General features: G+C 41.5%; 1 protein-coding gene across 7 annotated transcripts in view; it reads right to left on the bottom strand.

The window, feature by feature from the left end:
- Positions 1-2,533: 2,533 nt before the first annotated feature.
- LOC147331753 (thyroid hormone receptor alpha) overlaps positions 2,534-25,932 on the bottom strand; it is a 117,929-nt gene continuing 94,530 nt past the window's right edge. For 5 of the 7 annotated variants that reach the window (XM_086287964.1, XM_086287962.1, XM_086287960.1 and 2 more), the window contains 6 exons: positions 25,378-25,499; positions 21,593-21,740; positions 19,313-19,518; positions 17,915-18,061; positions 15,517-15,775; positions 2,534-10,234 (listed from right to left, as the gene is read on the bottom strand). In XM_086287964.1, the coding sequence (XP_086144090.1) occupies positions 9,984-10,234; positions 15,517-15,775; positions 17,915-18,061; positions 19,313-19,518; positions 21,593-21,740; positions 25,378-25,499 (1,133 nt within the window). In that variant the 3' untranslated portion in view covers positions 2,534-9,983. The remainder of the gene's footprint in view (positions 10,235-15,516; positions 15,776-17,914; positions 18,062-19,312; positions 19,519-21,592; positions 21,741-25,377; positions 25,500-25,932) is intronic. The other 2 variants (XM_086287965.1, XM_086287967.1) reach the window with 1 other exon arrangement.

Here is a 25,932-nt window from a genome sequence, read left to right as displayed (position 1 = left end):
GGTTACCGTCTGAGTGGAAACACAACGGCTGACTGTAAGGGAGTCTTTGCTCGAGTGAATGAATTAATGATCTTTACTGTTATACATAGTACAATAACATTCGGTTTGGCTTTCTCTTCATCCTAAAAGATGACAATAAGCAGATTAAGAAGCTTAAGCAGCATCATTGTAAATGACCAGGTCATATTGTTTGTGTGTGTTTTGAAGTGTATTCTGAGGATTTCTGTGTTTACAGTCAGTTGTGTAGTGTGGCTGAAACTGGGGTGATGGAAGCCGACCCTATAGGGTAAAACGTGTCTGAGTCTGTTGATTCTTGTTTTTATTGTCATGAACAGTTTGCCAGATGGCGGTGACTCAAACTATTGATCCTGTCTGCAGCCTTCCTTATCCTGATGGCACAGATGGATTCCAGATGTGGAAGTTTGGCCTATTTCAGTTTTCTGAGGAAGAAGAGCCTCTGTCGTGCAAACCTGACCAGCTGGCAGGTGCAAGTGGGAGATGTGGTTTCCTAACCATGGACCTAATAATAATAATAATAATGGATTGGATTTATGTAGCGCTTTTCAAGGCACCCAAAGCGCTAAAACCTAGAGCAGAGGTGCTGAGGATCATTGTATCTACACTGCTGACCATCAGTCGGATGGTCCACTTCCAGCCTGCAGGCCCTTTCCATCCTCATTAAAATTGTGGGTGATCATCTGCAAACTTGATTTTGGAGTTTGGGGAGCAGATGGTGTGAAGTCGTAGATAAATATTGCGTAGAGCACTGGACTCAGCACACAGCCCCGTGGGGTGTATCTGTGTTTAGTGTGGGAGTAATAGAGGTGTGTTTGCTGAGAGCCGGTCAAGCAAATCACTACATGGGCGTCGAGTTGCTGTGTCACATAGTAATGTACACATTGGGACTGGAAGAAAAGATTGTGCTGCAGTATTTTTTGTGGCAAGGACACTAGGCCTTTGTAAACCACATGCAGGAGAGGAAAAAAAACACAAGAAGGAAAATCCAAAAAGCGTAACACTGTATGAGTGATTTAACCTGACCACAGTTTGGAATGCCTCTGCAAATGATCTGAATACTTACACATGTGGAAACATGTCTGAGTATGATCTTTACTGTTATACATAGTACAATAAAGTGTGTTTTGGCGTTCTCTTCATCCTAAAAGATGAAAATAAGCAGATTAAGAAGCTTAAGCAGCATCATTGTAAATGACCAGGTCACATTGTTTGTGTGTGTATTGAAGTGTATTCTGAGGCAAATGAGTTTGCTCTTTCTTTTTACTGCAGCACACATAATGACATCTTTTAGGTTCAGTTGGACTTAATGTGACATTAAAACAAATTCTGCATATAGTTAAAAACAGTATTGTCAGCTATTCTAATTAAAGAAATTACAGTTGCTGCCCCCTTTTTGGAAGCAAACTATAAAAAAAAAAGAGGGATGCTTTAAGACTTTTGCAGCATATCGAACACCGTACTTATATATTTAGCTAGTTTAGTGTTTATTTGTCTATTAACTTATGCTCATGCGTGCATCTGAAACCGAGACGATATAACTCCTGATCACTTGGACAGAGACAAAGTAGGCAGACTGTTCTCAAATCATTTTATAACGCTGTAATCGAATGCCACAGAGCCACAAACACAAACAGCTGCGAGCCACTGAGATGTCATTGTCTGATTGTGCCATAAATGATGTCACAGAAAAGCAAAACAAACAGCAAACATGCCCGTCACAAACCCACGACCAGCAAGACTGAATACAATATCAAACTGTCGTCTGGGGAGCTCCGGCTCGTATCTCACTCAGCGTTAAATTCAACACTGTGCTCTGCCAACAAACACATCATCGTCCCATGATGTGTCTTGGATAGAATAATTAGAGCCGGGATGGATTCTCCTGCAGGGACCAGCAAAGAAATAAAAAAGGAGACAAGTCTAATCATGGGAATAGCAGTTTGGGACGCTGGGTCCTAAACTGTTATTATTCAAGGCACAACTTGCTGGCCTGTATTATATACACTAAATGCAAATGTTTAATTGCATTTTTGCACTTTTTTGCAATTCCTAAGACTACTGGACTCTAATTCACACTTGCATTAATAATTTTATTTGACTTCGACTTGGTATACCCCTCCTGTAGTGATGAAGTCCTCCCTCTCTGTGTGCCATGATGCCAGCTGATGACTAATACCTCAAAGTTTGGCTTCATATTTCACCAGACACAACAAAATAAGTCTGCTTTTTTTTTTCCTGAAAAACAACACTGTCACAGTGACATATCTTATAACCTGAATAGAAACTGTAAGCATTTTATCACATTAACCATATACACTGCTACTTTTTTATCCAGTTCAGCTTATTATTTCTGGCATGTGAAGAGGCCAAAAGAGAGCGAGCGAAAGAAAAAAAACCTTTCAAGTGTCTCTTCCTTGCTCCTGTTCCTTATTTTTCCATGATCAAAATGATCGCTCCCAGTCCCTTCCTCTGGCACACAGCAGTACAATGAGGTATGAACAGTTGTATATATATCTTTCTTCTTCTTTTTTTGGTCTCTGTTTTATGATTTATCGTCATGTGTTTCTTTACACTTCTTTTTTGTATAGTGAGCTTTGTTCTCCATCAAAAGCTATATTATCGTTACAACATTGACACTTTTACATATGGCAGATGTATAGATTGCACGATTAACCTTAGCTGGAGGTTTGATAGATGCTGACATCAGGATGCGAATGTTTTTTTCTTATTTTTATTGACTCTAGCTTAACAAATGATACAGCTAAAGCAACTGTGGAGAGCACAAATCAGGTTCATTCACTTTCAGTTCCAACTGGACGATGGATTTGGCAACACTTTATCTTTTAAACAAGTTCAGAAATATTTTCACTGAGACGGTAACCTGGTTATTCACATTTCAGAGGTGTTATAAGGGACTGTACGTAAATTATTAATGAGGGGTGTGAAAGAAAAGATGTTTATATACAAATATAAATAATCCCCAAAAATGTAAATATATATAGAATTGAATAAAATAGTACACCTGAAACCATACATCTCTGTGTATTTGTTATTGGTATTTGTGGCCAAAGTATTAACTGTACTGATTAACTTCTGAGTCAAGAGCAAGGCCCAACAAGGAATTCAATGACTTTTTCCACACCAATTATTTATGTACCTTGTCAAAGAAAATCTTTCATTGTATCAGCTTTTAGCAAAACTATTAAAATATGGTGTCAACACCAAATGGGCAGTAGACAGAGTGAAGTTAGCTCTAAGCTAGTAAGCTAATCTTTGGGCCCAACATTAGTTGTAAAATTGACATTAGCTCAAATTGACTATAGTATTTTTTAATCACCTACATCTATCAAATTAGCCCAACACCAAATTGCTGATAACTCAAGTATGACCAGCAAATAAAAGTATTATCATGAGTAAACCTCGGAACAGCAAGATTACAACATCATCAGCTAGCTAGCTAATTAGTGGTTTTACTTAGAATAATATTCAAGAGAGTTTGTCAGAGCAAGGATTAGTTTATCATTTATGTATTAAAATTAATTTAAGAATTGCAGGACGTTGCGGGCTGTCACCGGGTGAAATTATTTGCAAAGAAGGGACTGCGCTAAAAAGGTTTGTGTGACACTCTTCACAGTTTCACTACAGCTTAGCAAATAGTTAGCAAGTGGTTACAGAGTGCTAGCATCCACCAAAGTAATCCCGAGGAGGTTTTCGCTGCAGCGTCGTAAACCCTTAGATGACCAGTTTCACCTGGTGACAGTAAGCAACTTTCTGCTACCACTCTCCAACTGGTTGGGAAGAGATTTTTCACCTGCTGCCGGTGATTACCACAGGATCACAGACTAGTGTAGGCAAGCCTAACTGAGCGTTTAGGAACTGACTTCACAGCAACTGCCAGCAAACTTCAGCAACTGTTCAGAGAAAATACATTTTTCCCGAACAACTTGTGATTGCCAGGCAGTCACTAACTGGTCTCTAAGCCTGTGTGACTGGGACAGTGGTATATTACGTTTTAGCGTATGAGAGGTTGCAGTAGTGACAAAATAAAAAAAGGTTAGAAGTAAGAAAAACGTACGATTTAAAACCTTAAAAAAAAAAGTATGAATCCAAAACACTGACTAGCTTGTCACACTAAACGTATATTTTTGAATAATGCAATTCATTCATTCTTATACAGCAATGTGAATTACAGTGCAAGCAGTACAGCTGCTAGATACAGCCAACTATGGTGCCAAATGCAATCGCCTGTTCCAAGAAGTTTCAATCGTATTTATTAATATGGCTTCTTTTTCAGTTGGCTAAACTGAAGATGAGCTGAACCCTGACCCATGGGTGATGTCTGAGCACTAGCTACCACTGCACCAATGATGGTCTGAAAGTGCATATACAGCCATATTCTCACAGTAAAGCATCAACACAGATAGACATTCACTTACCAAGAAAAATCAGATGCAAATAAAGACAAAAGTATCATTAAAAAAAACAAAAATTAAAAAGTTCCTCTATACCCAAAACATTCACTTCATCCCTTCCTTTAAATCACTCAAACGTTTTCAGTCATCACACGGTTCTTTCATAAACATACTAGTTTTTTCTTAAAACGACTCATCAGTAGCAGTCTGTCACAGGACGTGGCTCATGTCCACCTCCAAAGCTCAACAGCCCAAGAAAAAGCAGAACGACGAACACTTGGTGCACAACAAAAGCAACATCGAAAGCAACATGAGTGTGGGACTTCACATCGTGTCTTTAATTATACAATTTCAGTATTTTACATTCCACGTGTGGACATATTCCTGCAGGGATTGTCGTCTTTCTCCACCAGAGAGTGCTAGCATGAGCCGTAGCAGGTTTCTGGGAGAGGGTGTGGGAAAGGAAGGAGAGGCATATGGAGGAAACACCCGGGGGGGTTGGAGTTGGAAGGATGTGGAAAGGTGGATGCAAGGATGAGAGCTTACGGATGTTTTCCCTGGGTAAGTAATAAAAACAGTAGTATTTGTTAGCTTTGTGCCAGGCTGCAGCTGCAGAGCTTAGCATCAAGTTCACATTTGAGTTTATTGTAAACGTAATATAACCCTTCCTTTGATCTCAGAGGCAGACAGAGAAAGCAAACTGTAGTGATGGTGTGGAAAACATGGAGACTGTTATTCTACAGCTTGATTGGGATGTCGGGACATGAAGCGGACGGAGGTAGCCTACCTCTGAGTGGCCTCAATTATGTCCAACAATGCTACACTGCCACAAGAACACGTGTTTTTGACTCTATGGCTCACACAGGTGAAGGAATTTTCCATTCTGCCTCGCCTGCATAAGTGCACCAACTACTTGAGCCATGTCCAAGCAGACAGAACAAATCAGTTCTTTTATTCTGATTTCTTAATGTAAAATGATTTTTTGGTTTCTTTGTCTTCTCACTGAAGCACTCCATGCTATTAGTAACAGAGCTGTCACGCAAAAAACATGCATGGCTAAGGTACGGTCCTGTGCAGCTACTTCTCATTAGAGTTTAAAAACCCAACTGCTGAGATCAGACTTAAAGAGCTACCTGGACATGTCTGCTATGTGATGATGACTGTGGAAGGTGGGAAGGATGGTTGCTGTCTCTCCACTATGCTGGTGCAGCTGATCACGGCTGAAGGCAGTGTGCTCTGTGGTGCTGGTGTGCTGTGTTTTTTTTCTCTTTTTAAAGGACAGGAAGAGGATTTCCCCAGTGATCATTTGGCTGAGAAGGAGAGAGAGGGTGAGAGAAAGAGAGAGACAGAGAGGCCATGCTGCCAGCTCCAATCTAAATCACGAAGTTGACCTCAGTCTCAGACTTGGGGGGGGGATTCACCAAGAGGTTTGCAAAAAGCAAGTCAGCCATGAGTTGATGATCTCCACAAGGCATCTATAAAAATTATATGTATGCATCCACACAGGAAGTGCATCACTTTGAAGCTGAACGTTGGTGCTTAGCAGATGTTACCGATGGCCAACTAATATGGTAACCTTTGAATGTATTTACTGCAAATCATATGTCAATTACATTACCCTGTTATGCTTATTTAAAGCTCTGTTTCTTTATTACTTTAGCTGGTTCAAAAAACGTCCTTTGCTCGGTGTAACACTTTAGTTCATCCACTGCCTGAAACAAGCGATTCTACGCTCTCCTTCCCTCCCGATAAACAACTTGCTGTTTCTCTGGGATGAGCGACTTCTGACTCGCAGGATTACTTGTACATACACTCAACTCATTATTTGAAACTTCTCTGTTTAAACACAGTGACAGAATATAAGAAAACGCACATCAGGTCCAAAGTCTAACCCCAAGTCCAACGTATTAAAAACAACTGTACAGACATTGATTCTTGTGCTATATGAGCGGTCAGATTCACGATCTGATTGGAACTGGCAGCATAAACTCACCCACTGATAGCTCGAATGGCACATACAATAACTGTGTTGTGTTTGTGTATAAATATTTGCTCCTATATTGTGTATATTTGTACCACCTCTGTGAGGCACATGTACATGTGTGAATTAGAAAGCCAGCAGTACCCTGTCTGAGCCTTAGCCCGGTTGCAGCGTGGCTTTCATTCACAGTGATAGTGAGTGCAGTACAAACACAGCAGGTCTGGAGACGGCCGCTCTGACCTTGGACAGCTCAATCATCCTATTGCCGTGTGTGTGTGTGTGTGCGCAACTGTATCCCTGTATAAGCACGTTCTATTTAAATACCCTGCAACATAGATTGGTAACACTGAGAGTGGCAGCGTCGCGTCAGTCCTTGTTGGTTATATAAGATCATCAGGGAGGATATTGGGAATGCTACAGACTAGCAGGAAAGGGAAAGATTTAGGAGAGGTCATAGAGGAAAGGAGTTCAGGGCTGCTGAAGAATACAGGCATGGTTTTAGTGCAACAGAAAAAAAACCTGATCATCATTTGTAGAGGATGGCAGTGCAGGATATGGTTGGTGGAGATGGTCTCAGCAATGTTAAATTCATGATTTGAATTTCTGGGCCAGTGTTTTCCGTTTGTGCTTCAATGGCGAGGGAAGAATTCAGGGACGCATCGCCCGGTCCGTGTCTGCGTATGTTTGCTGGTGGCCTGAACTGCGTCACACTGCAACGGTCACACACACACTCGCCGTTTCCCTCGCTTCGGCCAGGACGAAAAGTCATATCCTCAGGCGGATTCTGCTGACTCAGTTGCTGTTTATTTACCTTCCAGTCAACACCCAGAAGAGTCTCTTGGGCTGATCCAACAGGGCTAAAAATCAACTGTGGTGCCAGTTTCCAGCTGTCACTGTGTCCTGACAGCTTCCTCCAAGTTCAATTGGCACACAGATCCAGATTCACAGATTCATGTCTGCAGTGTTGTCACTTTAGGTTCTTAAATAAAAATTAAAAATGACTCTTGATCCCAATTTTTTTGTGATAAAGTCTGAAAAAAAAAAAAAAGGGGGGGGGGGGGACTGAATTTCAGCTGTTGATCTCTGGCCCATGTAAAAGACACTCAGTGGGTCCATGCTTGCAAGTCCTTTGTGCACGGTGAGTACATATATCTGTATTTTTATATCTCTGTGCATGTTTATGTGTATGCGCTGCAGGTAGAGGGGGAGCTCCTTTTAAATGAGAGGTGAGGTAGAATCTGCCAGTTTCAGGCGGGACTTGAAATGGATACAGGCGATGGGGAGAAGCCTGAAGAGGTTTCCACAACCACCACCATGTGCTAGTGCTGAACCTAACACAAATCAGTGGAAAGCTGAGGGCGCGGACCATAGAGCAGGGGGATCCAATGGATACTCAAACACTGACCCAAAGACACAGGAAGTGTGCACAACTCAGGAGGAGGAAGTGCTGATCACAAAACAACTGAGGTAATACATGTGATAATAACTAAATGGGTGTTTAATATGCATATGAGTATGTGAGGTAAAGACAACAGGAGGTATGTGTTGGAGAGGTATTCCAGCTGTGTATAAATATAAGCAGACGTCCTGTGTATGCTATATTTAGTATAAAAACAACGTCGCAATCAGCTTTTCTCTTCCTGGATGCTCAAGATGCCATGACTAAATCAGTGCTTTCTGAGGAACGGGGCTGGAGCTGGCCATTAGCCTTTCAGCAGCTAATTGCCAGTTCGGGTATAATGGAGGTAAAGATGATCCAAATCCACTGAATCCAATGAACAAGAAAAAAAAGTATTATTTTTATTTTTTATTTTGGTAGATCATGAATGAAAAATACGTTTTAGAATAAATCTCCTTATAACTCCTTGCTGCTACTGTTGACATGGAAATGATAAAAACAACATCCTATAACTCCTGAAGAAGCAATAAAGTAATAGTGACTGATATTCTGGGAAACAGGATTTCTTTCTTTGCTTTCTTACTTTGGTAAAAATAACACAATTTCCAAATCTGTCCTTTAAAAAATAAACTACAGCCAATAAAAACACTAACTTAGCACAAAACAGGAAATAATAAAACATCTGGCTTTAAACATTCCAACAAACAACAACAACTAAGCTAAACATAAAAAAAAAAAATCATCCACAGCCACCACCGTGCTATGAATCCTGGGATAGGCTGGGCAACAAAGGATACACCCGACAAATCCTTCAAATCTGGGGAAAAGGAGGACGCATTTGTGGGCCGCATTTGGAGCAGCCCTCGAATTGGGACAGCCTTCATCGCCTGGCAGTGACGATGCTATGCTAGCATAGCTTAGCATAGCTTAACATAGCTATGCTAAGCTAAGCAGTCGCTAGCGTTAGCTTCAAATACAGCATAAGAATGCAATCAAACTTTATATTTAAGTCACAGAAAGAAAGAAAGTAAACCTGTTTCCAAGAATATCAAACCATGTCAGTAAACAAGGAGAATTTACTGCACAAAGATGGATATCAAATCCACTAAAGCAAAACGCTTAGTGATCACAGAAAGCACCGTGATGTTCATGACATCTTGTAACCTCTGATGCACTACAGTAATTAATACCTATGGGTTCAGTGTCCCAGGCATGGATTAAGCCCAGTTCCACACTTGAAGGAAAATTCAATGAAGATTTCAACTGAAAACAAAGTTTTTAGTGTTTTTTTAGACTGGGTTTAGTCTCTGCTCAGGAAACAGAGCGATACCATCTCGTGTCTGCAGTTATAAGACATATCTGTATATAAATAAGGGCTTCATACAAAGTTTTCTCACTGTAGCTTGCATATGGTTTGACTAAATATTACACGAGTCTGTGTTTTCTAATCAGAAAGGTAATATTGTTTGAGGTAATATTGTAGGGGTGTCTTTTGTGCATGTACACCATGTGCCTGTGTATACACGAGAGAGAGAGAGGTCAGTACGTGAGGGAGGTAGGTCAACAAAGACTCACGGGGCCTTGGCAGGTTGAGGGCTAGGCTGCGGACAGAGGATGACTTTGCAGTTAAGGAGATGCGAGGGAGGTGTAGGGATTGAAAGAGAAGCTAATGATCAGGTCCCAGAGATTAAAACAAAACAAAACAAAAAAAGCACTTATCTGAGGTGATAGGTGGCTGTGCAGCTAGTAGAAACATAACCAAGCCCCTCAGTTTGCATTAGTCAGGAGCAGTACAGCTGTGTATCCATGGGGGTGTAAAAAGAGGCAATGCAATTGTTTGCATATAAATACACTTTTTATGGTGTATGAATGTGTGAATAGCTATGTAAGTATTTACACTGCTTGTACTTTGTGTGTGTGCCTAGTGAGACTGATTGCATTCCTCTGATAATATTGATGTGTGCTTGCTGGTGGTGGATGTTGTAGTTGCTTGACAAATCAAAAAAACAAAACAAAACAAAAAAACACACACAAAGGGGCAACAAAAGAAATTTACAGAGTGTGTTCTCCATGAAGAGAAAAAAAAAATCCAGTTTTTCGTCCTCGCTTGTCCTTCAGCCAAACTTCCTCTCAAAGCCACCACAAAAGTGTTCTTTCTGAGGGTGATGTACAGTTACACTTCCTGGTCCTCGAACACCTCCAGGAAGAGCGGGGGAAACAGTTCATTGGGACACTCGACCTTCATGTGAAGGAAACGGCTGGCGTGGCAAGCCCCGATCATGCGCAGGTCTGTCACCTTCATCAGCAGCTTGGGCCAAAAATGGGGAATGTTGTGCTTGCGGTAGTTTATATAGTGCTCGAACGCCAGAAGGAAAGCCTCTTGGCACTGCTCAATCTTCTCCACGCTGGTCAGCCCTGAACGGTCTGCAGGCAATAAAGAACAAAGGAACAATTACATGGGAAATGTGCCCTCCGCTGCCTGGTTCCTTTTAAAACAGGAGAAAGATTGCAAATTGAAATGCTGCATACATTTTTCTTGGAGAGGGCAGAATAAGTGATGTGACAGTGTGTACTGGAAACAGAGACTCTGAACAGAACATCGTATTTATATATAACTTCTATAAATGAAGCTGTTGGTTTATTGAAAGTAGTATAAAGGATTATTTTGATAGTCAACTAGTCACAGATTATTTTTGTGATTAGTCAACTAATCATGCATCCATTGGAGGTAAAACGTACAGCTTATTGCACCAGCAGCATCTGCTCTTATATAACTATCATTAGCTTACAGCTTTAAGTGTTTAAGGTATGTGCTAACTAAAAATAAAGACAAGATGATAGTTTATTGAACTTTTAATGAAATTTGCAGATTGTCTCGGTGGAGTTTAATAAACTCAGCCGTCTGCTCCTTGCTATCTAAAATATAACAGCAGACTGGAGTAAATTCTCTACCAAATTCTGTTTAATCATTTGTCTGCTTGACGTTTATTCAGCTGTGTAAAAACTATAACTTTAATCACAGCCAAACCGATTTACTCAGGAAAAAATAAAACACTGAAAAACGCCAAATAATAAAATTTTTAAGTCTGAAATGATGTGCAGGGAGTTTGCTGTTCTCGGCTCTAGTGACCCTGGTCAGCTATATATTTTTGCACATGTCGAGGAGCGTGTCAGGCTACATTTCACTGTGTGTTATACTTGTATAACTATGCATGTGACAAATAAAGAACCTTGAACCTTGAACCTATAGAGCTGAGGGTAACAAACGTTTCCGAAAACGTTGGAACACTTTTGCAAGTATATGATGTCTCGATAAACAGAGCAGATATTTGAAGTTTACACAGCTACATTCTCACCTGAAAATATCTTAAAAGTTTATTTTGTGACCCAGAAAGAGTAATCAGAGTATTATTAAAATAAATAGCTGCTACCATTGTTGCCAGCTGGAATTAGCTGGGCTGCGCTATGAATTCTGGGATAGGTTGGGCCACGAAGAATACACCCAACCAATCTTTCCATTCTGGGGATAAGGAGGACACATTTGTCGGCCACATTTGGAGGAGTCTTTGAATTTGGACATCCTTCGCCACACCACTGTGACGTAATCGGCCTCCGAAGGATGCGGCCCCTATTATAGCACAGCTACAATTCCGGACACGCATTCCTGCCATCTTCTGTTTCAGTCTGTTATAAAACTCTTAAATCCTACTACTTATTCCTGTGTCTTTCAGGATCTTGCAAAGCTTCAAACGACGCATCAACTATTAAAGTAGTTGTCAACGATTTTGATAGTCGACAAACCTAACTGAAAGTGGCAAAAGTGTGGCAGTTCAAACACTGGAACTGCGTGTTTGCAACCAGAGAATTAGCACCAATCAGCTACAAGGGAAAGAAGCCCAATATTCACAATTTGGAAAAAGCTGCTGTGTTCAGTATCTTTACCCCTAAAAATATCTCAAATGTACTCAGAAGCAAACACACCCTGACAGAATTCCAGCAGCAGCATGTCCATAAATAAGCTGCCTTAGGTCATCCTAGGTCTTGGAGAGATTCCAGGACCTTGAATGACCTGCAGGATCTGCTCTTCTGATCTGCAGTGATGCACAGTGCTTTGCTTTCCAACTATCAATCATGCCGATACTGTCTGTCCCTCCCTTGTAGTGTTGTTCAGATATTATTCTGAGTGTATCACTGCACACTAGTTACATCATTTCAACTATGAAACAGAGAATTAGAGATTTATGAGAAACTATTATTGCATTTTATTTTATAGCAGATGGTTTTGTGAATAAGCATCTAATATAATCAATGTTAAGGTTCAGTGTTGGGAAGGTTACTTTTAAGATGTATTCCATTACAGAATACATGCCCCAAAATGTATTCTGTAACGTATTCCGTTACGTTACTCAATGACAGTAACGTATTCTGAATACTTTGGATTACTTAATATATTATCATGCTTTTTACAACAACGTGAATGTACTATTGCTGTGTGATTTATTACTGTTACTGAAGGTCCGCGACTCCGAACTGTAGTAAAGGGACCTCTGACTAATACGGCGGGGTCCCTGTCGGCTCGTAGCCGAAAAATAGCTTTACTTTGTTGTGTGGGTCAACTTTTCTTGCGAGAGACAGAGAGAGGCGTTGAAAGGCTGCTCCAACGGAACTTGTTGTTTTCGGAGGAAAACACGAACACGGTGTACAGTCGAGTCTTAATAGCTTACTTACAACTGGGCTCGTCAGGCTCTCTTCTTGGCTGCAGTGGTTATTATTATATTTACATGCTTCCAGCTCCCGTTTTTCCTCGATGACAGCTCCTACCTTTCCACTCCCCTTTTTCTCCCTCCTCGCTCACAGACACATAACGTGTATGGCAGTCCATTCTCCCTGCAGCACGGACTACACTGCCCATGATGCTACATTCTTTAGAGCTATGCTTGTAGCATTCTGCCTGTTAGCTTAGCACAACAACAACAACGAAAAGGCGCTCTCTCACCCAGGAAACACACAGTCGCAGAGAGAGAGAGCGTCGCCCTGTAACCATGGCAACCGTAACGCTGCCGCCTGGAACAACAGAACGTAGCTGTCAAACCAAACCCAAACAGTCCTGACCCGCGACAAAATGAAACAGGAAAGTACCCCAGTGTAATCCATTTATTTCAACAAAGTAACTGTATTCTGAATACCACCTTTTTAAACGGTAACTGTAACGGAATACAGTTACTCATATTTTGTATTTTAAATACGTAACGGCGGTACATGTATTCCGTTACTCCCCAACACTGTTAAGGTTGCATCTGGGTGTCTTTTACTTCACACTTTGAAGAAATCCACCTCAAGTGGGGCTTTGTGGCCCAGCTTCAGAGACAGTGACTGTCTAGGAATTAGGGCTGTGTGGTGATAGGATTAAAAGCAGATTAGACAAGATTATTCCCATTCAGGTTGTTTAGGGAGTGTGGGAATTTAGTTAATGTGTTTTTCCCTTTTCCATCAGTGTGCAAATAAAGCCGGTGTGATCAGCTTTATGTCTGTGGTTAAAGTCCGTCAAACTGTAGGTACCATGGTAGACTTTTAGCATTAGAGCAGAACTAAAACTACAGGGCCAGTCCCATGGTGGGGTTTTTTCCACTACAAATGATTGAAAAATGGGAAGCAAATAACTTCCTTACAAATATCTTTAAATGGCAATGAGCAAGCTCCACCTGCACCAGTGTAAGGACTGACCATGAACGCACTGGAAACTGCAAAGTTGCCTAATTGCCATCGTTCTGGGACACAAAAGAATGTTGTCAGAAAGCTCCTTACAGAGTGGAAGAACAGAAGTCTGCTATTCTTTCCAGCTATCTCCCGTTTAACGACTGAAAACAATTGAAAATGTGATTTCTGTCAGGAGGGCACTCTGCCCTTCTATGTAATTATATAGAGAGACTAAAGGAGAAGCAGCAGCAAGACCCACCACAGAAAACAACAGGCAGTCAACTCCATTATTTACAGTGCATGCAGAAAGTAAGTATTCCTGTTACTTGTTCCACATTTTGCCATGTTATGTACACCCTGTTTTCCCTGATCGTCTGTTAGATGTTTCTACAACTTGATTGGAGTCCACCTGTGGTAAAGTCAGTTGATTAAACATGATCTGAAAAGATCACAAACCAAGCCATGAAGTCCAAGGAATTATCTGAGACAAGATCGTATTGAGGCACAGATTTAGGGAAGGGTACAGAAAACTTTCAGAAGCATTGAAAGTCCCAATGAGCAAAGTGGCCTCGTCATCCATAAATAGAAAAAGTTTGGAACCACCAGGACGCTCCCTAGAGCTGGCCATTCGGCCAATCTGAGCGATCAGGGTAGAAGGGCCTTAGAGATGACCAAGAACCCAATGGTCGTTCAGCGTGACCACAGAGCTCCAGGATTGCTCTGTGGAGAGAGGAGGACCTTTCAGAAGGCCAACCATTTCTGCAGCACTCCATCGATAAGGCCTGTTTGGTAGAGTGGCCAGATGGAAGCCACTCCTCAGTGAAAGGCACATGACAGCCCGCCTGGAGGTTGACAAAAGACACCTCCAAGACAACGAGAAAATGCTCTCGTCTAATGAAACAAAGATTGAACTGTTTGGCCTGAACGCCAAGCATTGTGTTCGAGGAAACCCGGCGCCGCTCATCACCAATAGCATCCCCACAGTGAAGCATGGTGGTGGAAGCATCATGCTGTTGGGATGTTTTTGGCAGCAGGCAGAAAAAGATAAATGCAGCAATGTACAGAGACATCCTCGATGATAACCTGCTCCAGAGTCTCTGAACCTCAGACTTTCAACAGGACAATGACCCTGAGCACATAGCTTAGATAACAAAGGGGGGCTTTGGGACTACTATGTGAATGTCCTTGAGTGGCCCAATCAGAGTACAGACTTGAAGCTGACTGAAGATCTGTGGAGGGATCTGAAAATAGCTGTGCAGTGATCAGTGATACTCCCCATTTAATCTGATGGAGTTAGAGACACTCTGCAAAAGAAAATGCCCCAAAATGTGCTTAAACGAAGTACTGAACAAAGGCTGTGAATACTTATGTACATATTTTAGCTTTTTGTTTTTAATAATTTGCTAAATTAATCTGTAAAAAACGATAAAATGTGGAACATTTGAAGCACTAAATAATTTACACTAAAACTGTACAAGCAATACAAAAGAGCCAGGTGGAGTGGGGTTGCAAAGTGGCATGCAGAAGCATACAGCAACTATAATCCTGAGGTTGACTTCGTAGACGGTCAGAACCACCACACCTGAGATTTAACATCAAGTAATGTTATTAATGTTTTTTTAAACCTACCAAACCATAAAATTAAAAAAGAGAAGACAAATCAATCCTGCTATTATTGGCTGATTTGTACTCAGTGAGTGGAGCAATTTCATTGTGTGATGTAGCAACAGTGACTTAGTTTCCAACATAGTGTCGCATTAATGTGAAAAAAAAATCATTGTTGTTTTGTTTTGAAACATGTTTCAGGGAAAAAGAAATTGTGTTCTTTCATAAGACCACAAAAGATAAAAAAAATCCTCACTTGTTGGTTCATATATGAATATATTTTCAGTGTAAAGATTGTGGTGGGAATACAACCTGAAATCTAACAAAACCAGTGTCGAATGACAAACATCACATCTTTTCTCTTAAACAGATTTTAGACGATGGTAACAATATTCGTTTTTCACCTGAGCTCATGAGCAGCACCGCCTGCATCAGCGCCACCTCCGAGTCATCCAGATTAAATTGTGCTAGACTCTTGCCCAGATCAAAGATGGCGTCCGACACCACGCCCAGCCCGCCGTTCTTCAGCTGCTCGCGTTTCACAGCCATCTCGCCGTTTAGAGTAAGAGTCTCGCTGTCGGGATCGTAGCGCACAGCAGCACGCAGTGACATGATCTCCATGCAGCAGCCTTTCAGCAGGATTATCTGGTCCTCACAAGGCAGCTGGGAAACAAGATTTGAGCTTGTCAGGAAATGAGACAATGCTGAACTTCAATCAGAAAAGTCTGTCCTGGAAGTCAACAGTTGTGTTTGTTTTCTAAACTATTGAGACATTGATGATATAATAGTAACTAAAAGCTAGCTAGCAACATTAAGCAATTTGTTACAAAAATAAAGTTACACCAACTGCAATGATCTTTTCAGTTTTTATTTACATTGACACAGTGTCCCGACTCTTTCACAATAACAAACAGAAACACACAGTGAAATGGATTAGGACTGCTTTTCCTCCACCCCATTATAAGAGTTGAAGGGTTATAATATTCTAGTCACAACAAGTCCTTTGCCTTTATGTAACCAGGAAGCCCCTACAATATACATGATGAGTGCACTCAGTTAGGTGGGAAGACATGCGATGGCACTTGCTCACAGATCGTTTGCACAGAGAGCAAAGCAATATCAGTAAGTGGTGAGTCACCACTTAATACAGAGAGAGAGGGAGACAGCGGTGGGGGTGTGGGGTGGATTAGTCGGTGTAATCCCAGCTGACACGCAGCAGGACAAAAGCTTCAGATGGAGGAAGTTCCCAATCAAAAGACCCAGCTTAGGTTAACGAGCTTGTTAGTGTTTTAACGGCGAGCTACGCTCACAGTCTGCCTTTAAACATTACCGTGAAACCAGAGTATGCACACGTGTAGTTTAGATAACAATGTTAAATCATTTATAGCCGTCTAAATTCAAAGTGGAAATCAGAATTTAAAGAAATGACAATAAAGAAACTCACAGTGTTAATTTCAGTAAAAGTGGAAGCTCGAGAGAGCGACACATTTTTAAAGCCGCTGGATTGAATTGTTCTTGTCTTTGAAGTAGACGGGCTATATTTAGGTACTGTGTGAGCTGACATTTTGGGAAAAGATATAAAAGACTGAAATGGGGGTTTGGAAACCTTTCCTGGGGCACAGAGTAAGAAATCAGACTGCTGCTGATGTTTCTCTTAAAACTTGTCTCTTACTGAATGCAGCATAAACTTAAACAATACCATCGCAGATTTTTAGAAGCCTCTTCAGTTAAATGTTGCACATTATTTACTGAGGTTCTTTAATCTGTACTGCTAACTGATCTTGTTACCCGACTTTCATGTTAAGAGTAATTTCTGTTGATGACAGCTGGGGTCACCCAAAAGTTCATGATATCCAAGCCAGAAGGCAACACACTGGGCCAGCTGAAGGAAAGTTAAGTTGAAGAGTTGCCATTGTGACACATTGGAGGAGATCCAGCATATAATGCAAAGGCACAACTGCAAGGGACAGAACGGGACTTCCAGGCAGTGATCTAGAAATAGCAGCAGAAGTGGAAGCAGTCCAGAGCTGCACGAGAACATGACCTTCACGGTAAAATGATTTTGATGGCAGGCAACAGTTTGATGGCACAGGTTGCCTGGTGGGAAGCGACCTGTCGGCAAACAAACGCAAACACGTTGCAGTCAATCGGAGGCAGGCTGTGCTGATGACTGCAACTCGTCTGCATCTCTTTTCAATAAGAGATTTGACTCAGCTGGTTGTATTCTGCTTATATTCCTACATAAAAGCAATACTGATAAGAGTCTATGTGATTTACTGTTAAATTGCAGTCTTGCAGCAAATATGTCACAATTTAAAGAGAAATATCTGATTTTTTTCTTTGATGAGGTTCTGTCTGGACTGGAATGTACGCCACTAATGTGAAATTTTGTGTAATTGAAACTTTTGTGTATATAAACAGCAACAGTTTTGCGATTATCCCAACTCTGTCATCACGAACAGATTGCATGCTAACTTAATCCTGTTCAGCTGCAAACTGATAGCAGACGAAATCCATCTTACAGCTAATGTTTCATATTAAAGATATCCACATAAAAAGCAGATTTGTTTTATTGTACTATAAATCTAGTCCTGTGTAAGCGGGATGTGAAGAAAAGTTCGAGTCTGTCTGGAGCACACACACAGCATCCAAGGCAGAGGATCCTGACTTGTGAAGTTATCACTGCATAAAAGGCGAGAGTGATCGGAAAGTTGGAAAACTGACGTGATGTGCAAGCAGAATCAAAGACTGAAGATAAATACAAAACAAAGAGTGATGTAAAGCCCCACGCATACCACATACCTCTGAAAACATGGGCAGTTTCTTGGCAAAGTCGACGACGCGAGTGATGGCAGGGGTCATTATCTTGGTGAACTCGCTGAAGACTTCCAGATCCACCTTATCTCCGTCTGAAGTGGGCATCATAGGACCCTGGCCAATATCATCGGGCTAGAAAGGAGACATTGTTCAACTATTAAATACCACAAGAAATATCTGCTGAATGAGGTGTGGGTTGATTCTCTTTGCAGAGGAGGCGTATCAAAGAAGCTCAAGGAAAAATGGAGTCGGTTTAGGAGATTACAGCTTTAGAAGAACACGATGTAATATAAATGTAAATGCAGCATATACAATGTTACGTTATGATGTTACAAAACGGAAACAAATATTTAAAACTGCATGTTTCTGGTCTTTGATGCCAACTGTTCAGCGGTGTGTGCAAGATGCAAATCACATCACAGTCGTTGCATTGTTTTAGTTTAAGCACATGAATGTTCGCTCTTTTGTAATATGAGCACAATGCCTAAGAAATTATTTCCAGTTGCTGGCGAACGCTACATAAATAAAAGTGAGCTGAATCGAACTGTAACCTGAAGACTGTTAAAAACTTTAAAGCCGTCTTTACCTTCATGGAACTGTTGCCTGGTAACAAACATCTGACCTTTGCGTCAAGGTAACCTTTTGAGGTTTAAAGCACGTGCGCCTGCACGTTACACTGATCACATGGGACGCCACAGAGCAAGCTGGCCATGATGAAAAGGAGAGCTCTCAAAACGGCTTCTTTTGAAATGAAAAGAAGTCGCCTTCTTTTATGTTGATGTTTGATATCTGAAGTGGAACTGACTTTCAAGGCGCTGTTGAATTCTGGAATAACGAGCTACATGAAAAAAGGAAGGAGCTGTTGTGAGGACCAAACAGCAGCCCGATTCAAATGCCCAGATCTGTGTTATGTAATTTTTTTTGCAGTTTCTGCTGCGTTTTCATAATCTAAGATGATGCTTTATACTTTTTCCATCTCTGTTGCTGTATAATTTACATTTTTGCTTTCTATAATCTTCATATTTGTTATCTCTAAAGCACCTTGGGTGTGCAGGCAGTCATTATTGGACCGTTTGGAAGTTTTTTTTCCTGCACGGGATCCTTCTCGGTCACATTGAATAGATCTGTGTGTAATAAATACATTTTTTCATGACGCAAAAGAGCGATTGTTGGCAATTAAGGTGCAAACGGCACCTCGGTTTCCTCCACGGGCTGTGTGCCACAGCCACAGCTGACACAGACGAACAGCGTGATGTAAAACTCTGCAAAGCTTTACATCACTTTTTACAGCAGTGTCATGTTCAGTTCTCTGAAAAGATTTCTATTCTAGTTTATGCAACAGTGCTCAGCCTAAAGGCGATGTCCACTCAACTAAAAGCCTACCAGGAATTTGCGCTTCTGTTTCCAGCTGGAGCCCTGGGCGTTGGTGTGCCGGTGGGCTTCGGTCACCATCCCGATCAGCTCCCACTCTGCGGTGTCTGGCTCTGGCCTCGTCTGTAGCATCCGCATCATTTCCTCTTTCTTCCTCTTCTCGCGATTCTCCTCGATCAGACGGCGCTTGGCCACGCGCTTTGAGTCATCCAACACCACTATCAGACAGGGACAGGGGCAGGAAGGACACAGTAACATGGAATTGTTCTTTTTTCTGTGGGAGATGAAAGCCTGCCAGTTTAGTCAAAAATAGGCACAGTGAACATGCATTATTGGACCGAGGAGCTCTGATACGTTTGTCTACAGCTGAGCTGGAAACCTTTCCAATGCAGTAGCTGTTGATCGTAGGTTTTACACTGAAAGGACTTTGCTAATAGGCTAATTATGCACTACGCCTGGATGACTCTTTCACCGAGTGCCTATAATCACAGCTCTCTTCCAACATGAGTACTCTGTGCACATTCAGTCAGTAATAATCAATCCCTTCCTGTAAGGACACGGGCTAAATCAGTTTTAGCAAACGTGTTCCAAACATGACAACAGAAGCGGAGAATAATCACAAATAGATGTTACTTCTGTTGCATAACACTTTGTAGTAAAATCCTATATATGCTGCTGTATAAAGGCACAAACAGCTTGCATACAAGGTTGCACAGATGATATCCTGGTTACGCACTCAGTGCTAATAAAAGCACCTACTTTTGTGTACACTGCCATCCTCGTGCTTGCAAGGAGCTCTGGTGACACTGAGTGTGTTTATCAGACGTGACTGAAGTCTCCTCCTCTGCTAATCCACTGCAGTAAATGGCTTACAAATTTAAAGCACTAATGCTGCTAAAGCAAATACTAAAACAAACATAAAGTAAATATGCTACAAATATTCTGAATGTGTGTGCGAGGTTTTTTTTAAACATCCTGGGAAAAACAAACCCTTCCCTAGATCCACACAAGCAGATGCACTTGCAAAGATGCTGATGAGCATGTGAGAGTTCCCCATTATTCATCACTCTAACTAGTTAGACTGCAACGTTGTGCAGAAATCTGTGTGAACACCCAGTAACACGTTTTTGGCAAATTTTGAAAGGGTGTACTGTTCATCTCAAATTAGAGTCCAGTACAAAGTTTTTATGTGAGAACAAAAGGCTCAGGCTACCCACGCATGCACGGGTTTCACGCTTCGATGCTCTTGCCTCTCACTTACTTTGAATGGGGCTGTGGATCCATCGTTCTGTTTTGTTTGTGATGAATATTTCCCTCTCTGTGCTTGAGGATAAGGATGACTGATTGTTGTAGTTGTATGCGAACAACGCTAGATGCCGATAGCTAGCTTAGCTCATGCTAATCAAAGCTCCGTTAGCTTGTTTTATGAAGGATTTTTATAGATGCTATAGATGATTATGCCAGCACAGCTTCAGGCACAGCTACTGCCAAACACTGTAACAATGTGCACTGCTCACGTGGGCCGAAAAAGATAAAGCCAACACAAAAGTAGCAAAAACTACTGCATAGCTTCACTTTACATAAAAATGACACAGTGCATGATTTCTTTCTTCTTCTTCTGTTCTTTTAATCAATCCATCTGGATGCTGAGATTGGTGCAGGGGTTTGACAGGTGTCACAAATCAGGGAGCTAACTCTAGCCTCTGAACTGGACCTCTTCACCCTGTTTGTGCTCCTGCTGTCTTTTGGAACATTTTAGTGGAATTAACTGAGCAACAATTTGACTCTCTGTGAGGTAACACAGCGAACATTTTGATTTTGATGAGTAAAATTGTAGTATTTTTATCACTTTATTACTCAGCACTGGTTAGCAGCTATCAGCACTTGTACATTTGATGAATGCCCGTAGCTAAGCACACTTGCAGGCATTATCAGATTAACAACTAATCACCTTCTCTTCTAAACAGAGTAACTTCTGGCTCTAAAAGTCCAACACAGCAGATAAAACTGAGAAGTTACAATCAACTAGCACCGTAACTGCCAGACACAATCTATTTTACTTTTTTACTTCTATGTGAAATATTTATTTTTACTAGTTACTAGTTGTAATTTTTTTGTTTTACTTTTCTGTTGTGCTTTCTAGTGTGAGTTACTTTCTCTGCACAGCACCTTCAATCTGCCTTTGTGTAAGAAGGCTGCTTTTTAAATAAATGAACCTCGGTGAACTAAAAATCATTACCTTTTCTCTAAAATCTATGACGAGCTTAAAAACAAACAAAAAAAAAAACTCACAGTCCATGGCCATGCCCACAGAGATGCATTTCTTAAAGCGGCACAGCTGGCACTGGTTGCGCGTGATCTTGTCGATGATGCAGCAACCTTCATATTTACAGGAGTAGGACGGATGGAGATTCTTCTGGATGGTCCGACGGAAAAAACCCTGAGGAGAAGGAAAGGGGAACAGGTGTCTTCCTGTTAAAAGGGAGTTTTTTCTTCCCACTTTCACCAAAGTGCTTGCTCATAGGGAGTCAATTTGATTGTTGGGTTTTTCTCTGCATGTATTATTGTAGTTTCTACCTTACAGCATAAAGCGCCTTAAGGTGACTGTTGCTGTTATTGGGGCTGTATAAATAAAAATGAATTGAACTGTTGTGAAAATTAAATCCACCAATTAAATGTTCTTGTGTTCTGATTACAATAAAACAAGTTCATTAAATGAGTCACATCACAAGGCATGTTGGTGACTGTGAGCCAAGATCCTGCTTGCCAAAAATCGTGAAGTAATGAACTGATGGCATGACTGAACATCTCTCGCAAGCTTTACACGAGACGGTTCGATTGGAATAACACAGCAGACGTGGTTTACAAAGACCTGGTTTGAACCAAAAGTGGAGCGAGGTAGGAAGTGTTACTCTGTTATTTGAAAGTTAAGTGAATACGAAACAAGTGTTTCTGCCTGAGGAAACACATTTAAATTTAAATGTTGCTTCCCTGTGAGTGTGTTATATTGAGAATAACTGCAGCCAGTTTGAGGGGCTGCTGCCAGTCCTCAGATAATAGATCAGTTCTCAGCACCTCTGTGCCAGCCATCAAGGAGTCTGCTGGCAACTCACTAATGTACAGTATGGCACATATCACTGTATTTGACACAGGAGATTGATCAATCAATCAATCAATCAATCAAAGCTTTATTCGTCACATGCAGGTTGCCCTGCAGTGAAATAGGACCCCCCCCCGACCTTACACATATAGCACAAACATTACATGGGGATACAGGTCAGAGATTGGTAGAATCAGAAAAAAACATTGAAATGTACACTACACTGGGGAAAGTACAAGAGGAAAAAAAGAGACCCCTACTCATGCTATGCTTCCATGGTAGGACAGCATGAGAACAGGAAACAAAAAAACTCCTCTGCACAAGAAGCACATAAATGTCCACAGCACAACATTGTGAAGACATGACAAGCCACAGGGGTGGGTGGGGGTTGAGGAGTAATCCGAAGCGAACACAGCAGCCACCCTGCACAGCGCTACCATTCCAGCGCGGCACACAGACCCGCCGTGCTGCCCCTTCAGGAAACAAGCATCGAAGGCGTTTGGAAGGGAGGGGGGATGAGTGCTTCCTTTAGTGATTTTTCCCCTGAATGTCAAACTGCTAAACACCTGGATTCTAAACATCATAAAAGGCTGTTTTTCTGTAGCCCACAAATCAAAAGGGACAAATAAAGACACTATCAGACGTGTCAGACATGAGGCCCGATCACAGAATGGAAGGAACCAATCTTTCCACTCTTTGGCTGTGCTTTGTAAAATTGCAGTGCACAGGGGGATGGGGCTTTTTACTCTTGTTTTGTGCTGAGAAACTCATTTTTTTAAACAACATTTAGAGTATTTAAGGTGGAACTGTTAATTTCCTGTGTGTGAATCCTTGTTTTACAGCCTTCTTACTATCAAAGAGCCGGCTGCTTTGAGTGAATGTGAAACTGCACTTATTTTTCTAAACACGTGTCAGATTGCTCATCTGCTCATGTGGAAAGGGTTTATAAATATGAGCATTTTCAAAAACCACTTGTTTACATTAGAAGAAAACTTGGCGTAGCTTATGAGGCAGTGGTGTTACTGGTCCATTCTACTTCACATCAAACTCAACTTTAATTGGTTTTATGAACTGAGACCAGTCTGACAGCACTGATGTGAACTGTAGTGACAGATTTTCAGTCAAACTCACCTACTGTGTATATTAGGACACCAAATGCGTTTTCATCTTGGGCTGCAATCAGTCCCAAACAAAGTTGTCATTCTTACTCATGCTGGGAGTACAGCAACTGTGGTACCAAACAGACTAAATAAAGACTAAAGTGATTTCCTTTAAATAATAAAAACTGAATATTTTTAAACCAGTCATGCTGCCCAGTCACATGAGGATCGTTAACAACCTAAATTGTGTAGGATGGATTGTGGCGTGATCAGAAAGTAACAAAGAGGCTATTGCTACTGAAATTGCATGAATGCTTGTTAACATGGTTCAAAGGTTGCATAATACTCAAATTATAGCAACACTGCAGGGGCGTTTGGGAGCTATGTAACTGCTGTATGCTATCCTGAGAAAAAGCTCCTCTCCACTGCAGAGCATCTATTCAGCTCTCTGACTACATACATATTGTAGCTGCACAGAATGAGCTCATCTTCATCTACACAACAACACAGCTCTGCATCAGTACGAGTGAAAGAAATGGTGTAAGATATTACTGAGGTGGATTAATACAAAGCATTAAGAATGAGACAGCCTGAACATACTAAAATCTGAGGTTGGAGAATGAATTTTGATGGTAGCTTTCAGCTCGGCTCCGGATTGAACAAAAGACTCCTGAGGGAACTAGCTAACCTCGTCAGAATAATTCAGTTAGCTGCGAAAATACATTGAGCTCACAATGGTTCTTTCTTACTGATCCTTCAGTGTTTCCTAAAGAAGTAAATGCAATTTTTATGTATAGAGTGAGGTGGGAGTGGAGGCACATGCAGGTGAAAGGAAACATAATCAGGAGGAGTAATCGTAGCTGCCTCGTCAGGGAGCCGACGGACTTTTGTACCATTTTCCTCCGCAGCTTCAATTAGCTTGGCGTAGGGACACATGATTTTGGTTTATGCAGACTCTCATGTTTACCCTACAGAGGCGGCGGGAGCCTATGGCGCTGGAGTTGGAGTCTGTCCAAGACAAGAGACGTCCTGGAGAAACAGCTGAATGTCATCATAACAGTGAACAAGTCAGTTGCTGGTAGGGCAACAGAAGACATGACGGGCTGGGGCTAGCTCGTTAGCAGTGAAAGAACTTACAAATCACACTGTTCACTATCTGCAAAAGTACTAAAGTACAGCACAAATGATACCTGGGCAGCCCACCCAACTTCACGTTTATGTGTTTCGAACACTGAGCTTTTTCACGCTTAACTATTCAGCTACCTGTAGCTCTTTGAAATCAGTTTACAAGACAGTGTGCTACCTTTAAGATTAGGCTTACACCTTCCATTTTTGATAAAACTTATCGCTATGGCCTGAATCTTGCTTACTTATGCTCCAACAGGCCAGGCCGCTGTGGGCTTTCCATGAAACACTTTTTTCATTCACTCTTTTCACTCTCCACATGTTTATACAGTTTGCACTCTGTGTTTAGTCATTAGATCTTCTTCCTCAGTGTGTCTTTTGTCCTGCCTTTCTGCCCTGAACCCATTCCTTCTTGAAGATTCTTCCTGTTAAAACAGAGTTTTTCCTTCCCACTCTTGCCAGGTGCTTGCTCATAGGGGGTTGTGTGATTATTGAGGTTTTCTTTCGATTATATTAAGTCTTTACCTTACAATATAAACTGCCTTGAGATGACTGTTGTTCTGACTTGGTGATATATAGATAACAAAGAATTGAAGTAACTGCTTTCAGATTTATAAGTTCCTTTGTGGTGATGTTAACTGTCATTTTAGAGCTGGATCAGCCACCTCTACCTCCTGCCAGAGCTGTCAGAGTGTATAATACATGACAAACTAATATCTGCACCATGTTGATACAACAGAGGTGTTATGTACCTTGCAGCCCTCACAGGTGATGCAGCGGTAGTGGTACCCAGTCGCCTTGTCCCCACACACTACACATGGCTCGTCCTTCTCCAGGTAGCTGGGGATGTACCCTGGAACAGAGACGCTAAGAGCTATAGGAGAGGAAGAGGAGGTCGAAAAGGAAGATAGGATGGAATGAGAGATGGGTGAAGGAGTGCGAACAAGGGAGTACAAGCAAGATGGATGGTGAGGCGTGATGACGTAAGGGCAAGAGTGATAAAGGAAGATCAGGATGAATGGGGTCAGAGGGAGGAAGAGAAGAAGAGGAGAAGTAGTGATAAGGAGGAGTGGAGAAGGAAAGGAGGGGCGAGGATGAGTGTTATCACAGGGGCCTCAATGAAAGACCTGCATACATGGCCCCTACAGACTGTGATACCAGATGAAACATATACACAGTTGCAAGAATAAGACAGTATACCAATAACATGTGAGTTTTGAAGTCAGACGATTAAACTTCATCTTAGTCACAATTACAGACAACACAACCTGATTATTGCCAAGACTTGCACATCAAGATGAGAGAGA

This window comes from Aulonocara sp. 'chitande type north' Nkhata Bay, linkage group LG4 (genome assembly GCF_057382095.1).
Source record: "Aulonocara sp. 'chitande type north' Nkhata Bay isolate Kocher_YH1m ecotype deep benthic linkage group LG4, A_spYH_male_GT1.1, whole genome shotgun sequence".
Lineage (NCBI taxonomy): Eukaryota > Metazoa > Chordata > Actinopteri > Cichliformes > Cichlidae > Aulonocara > Aulonocara sp. 'chitande type north' Nkhata Bay.
Note: the sequence above shows the minus strand (reverse complement) of the source record. Positions and strands in the feature narration are given on the sequence as shown.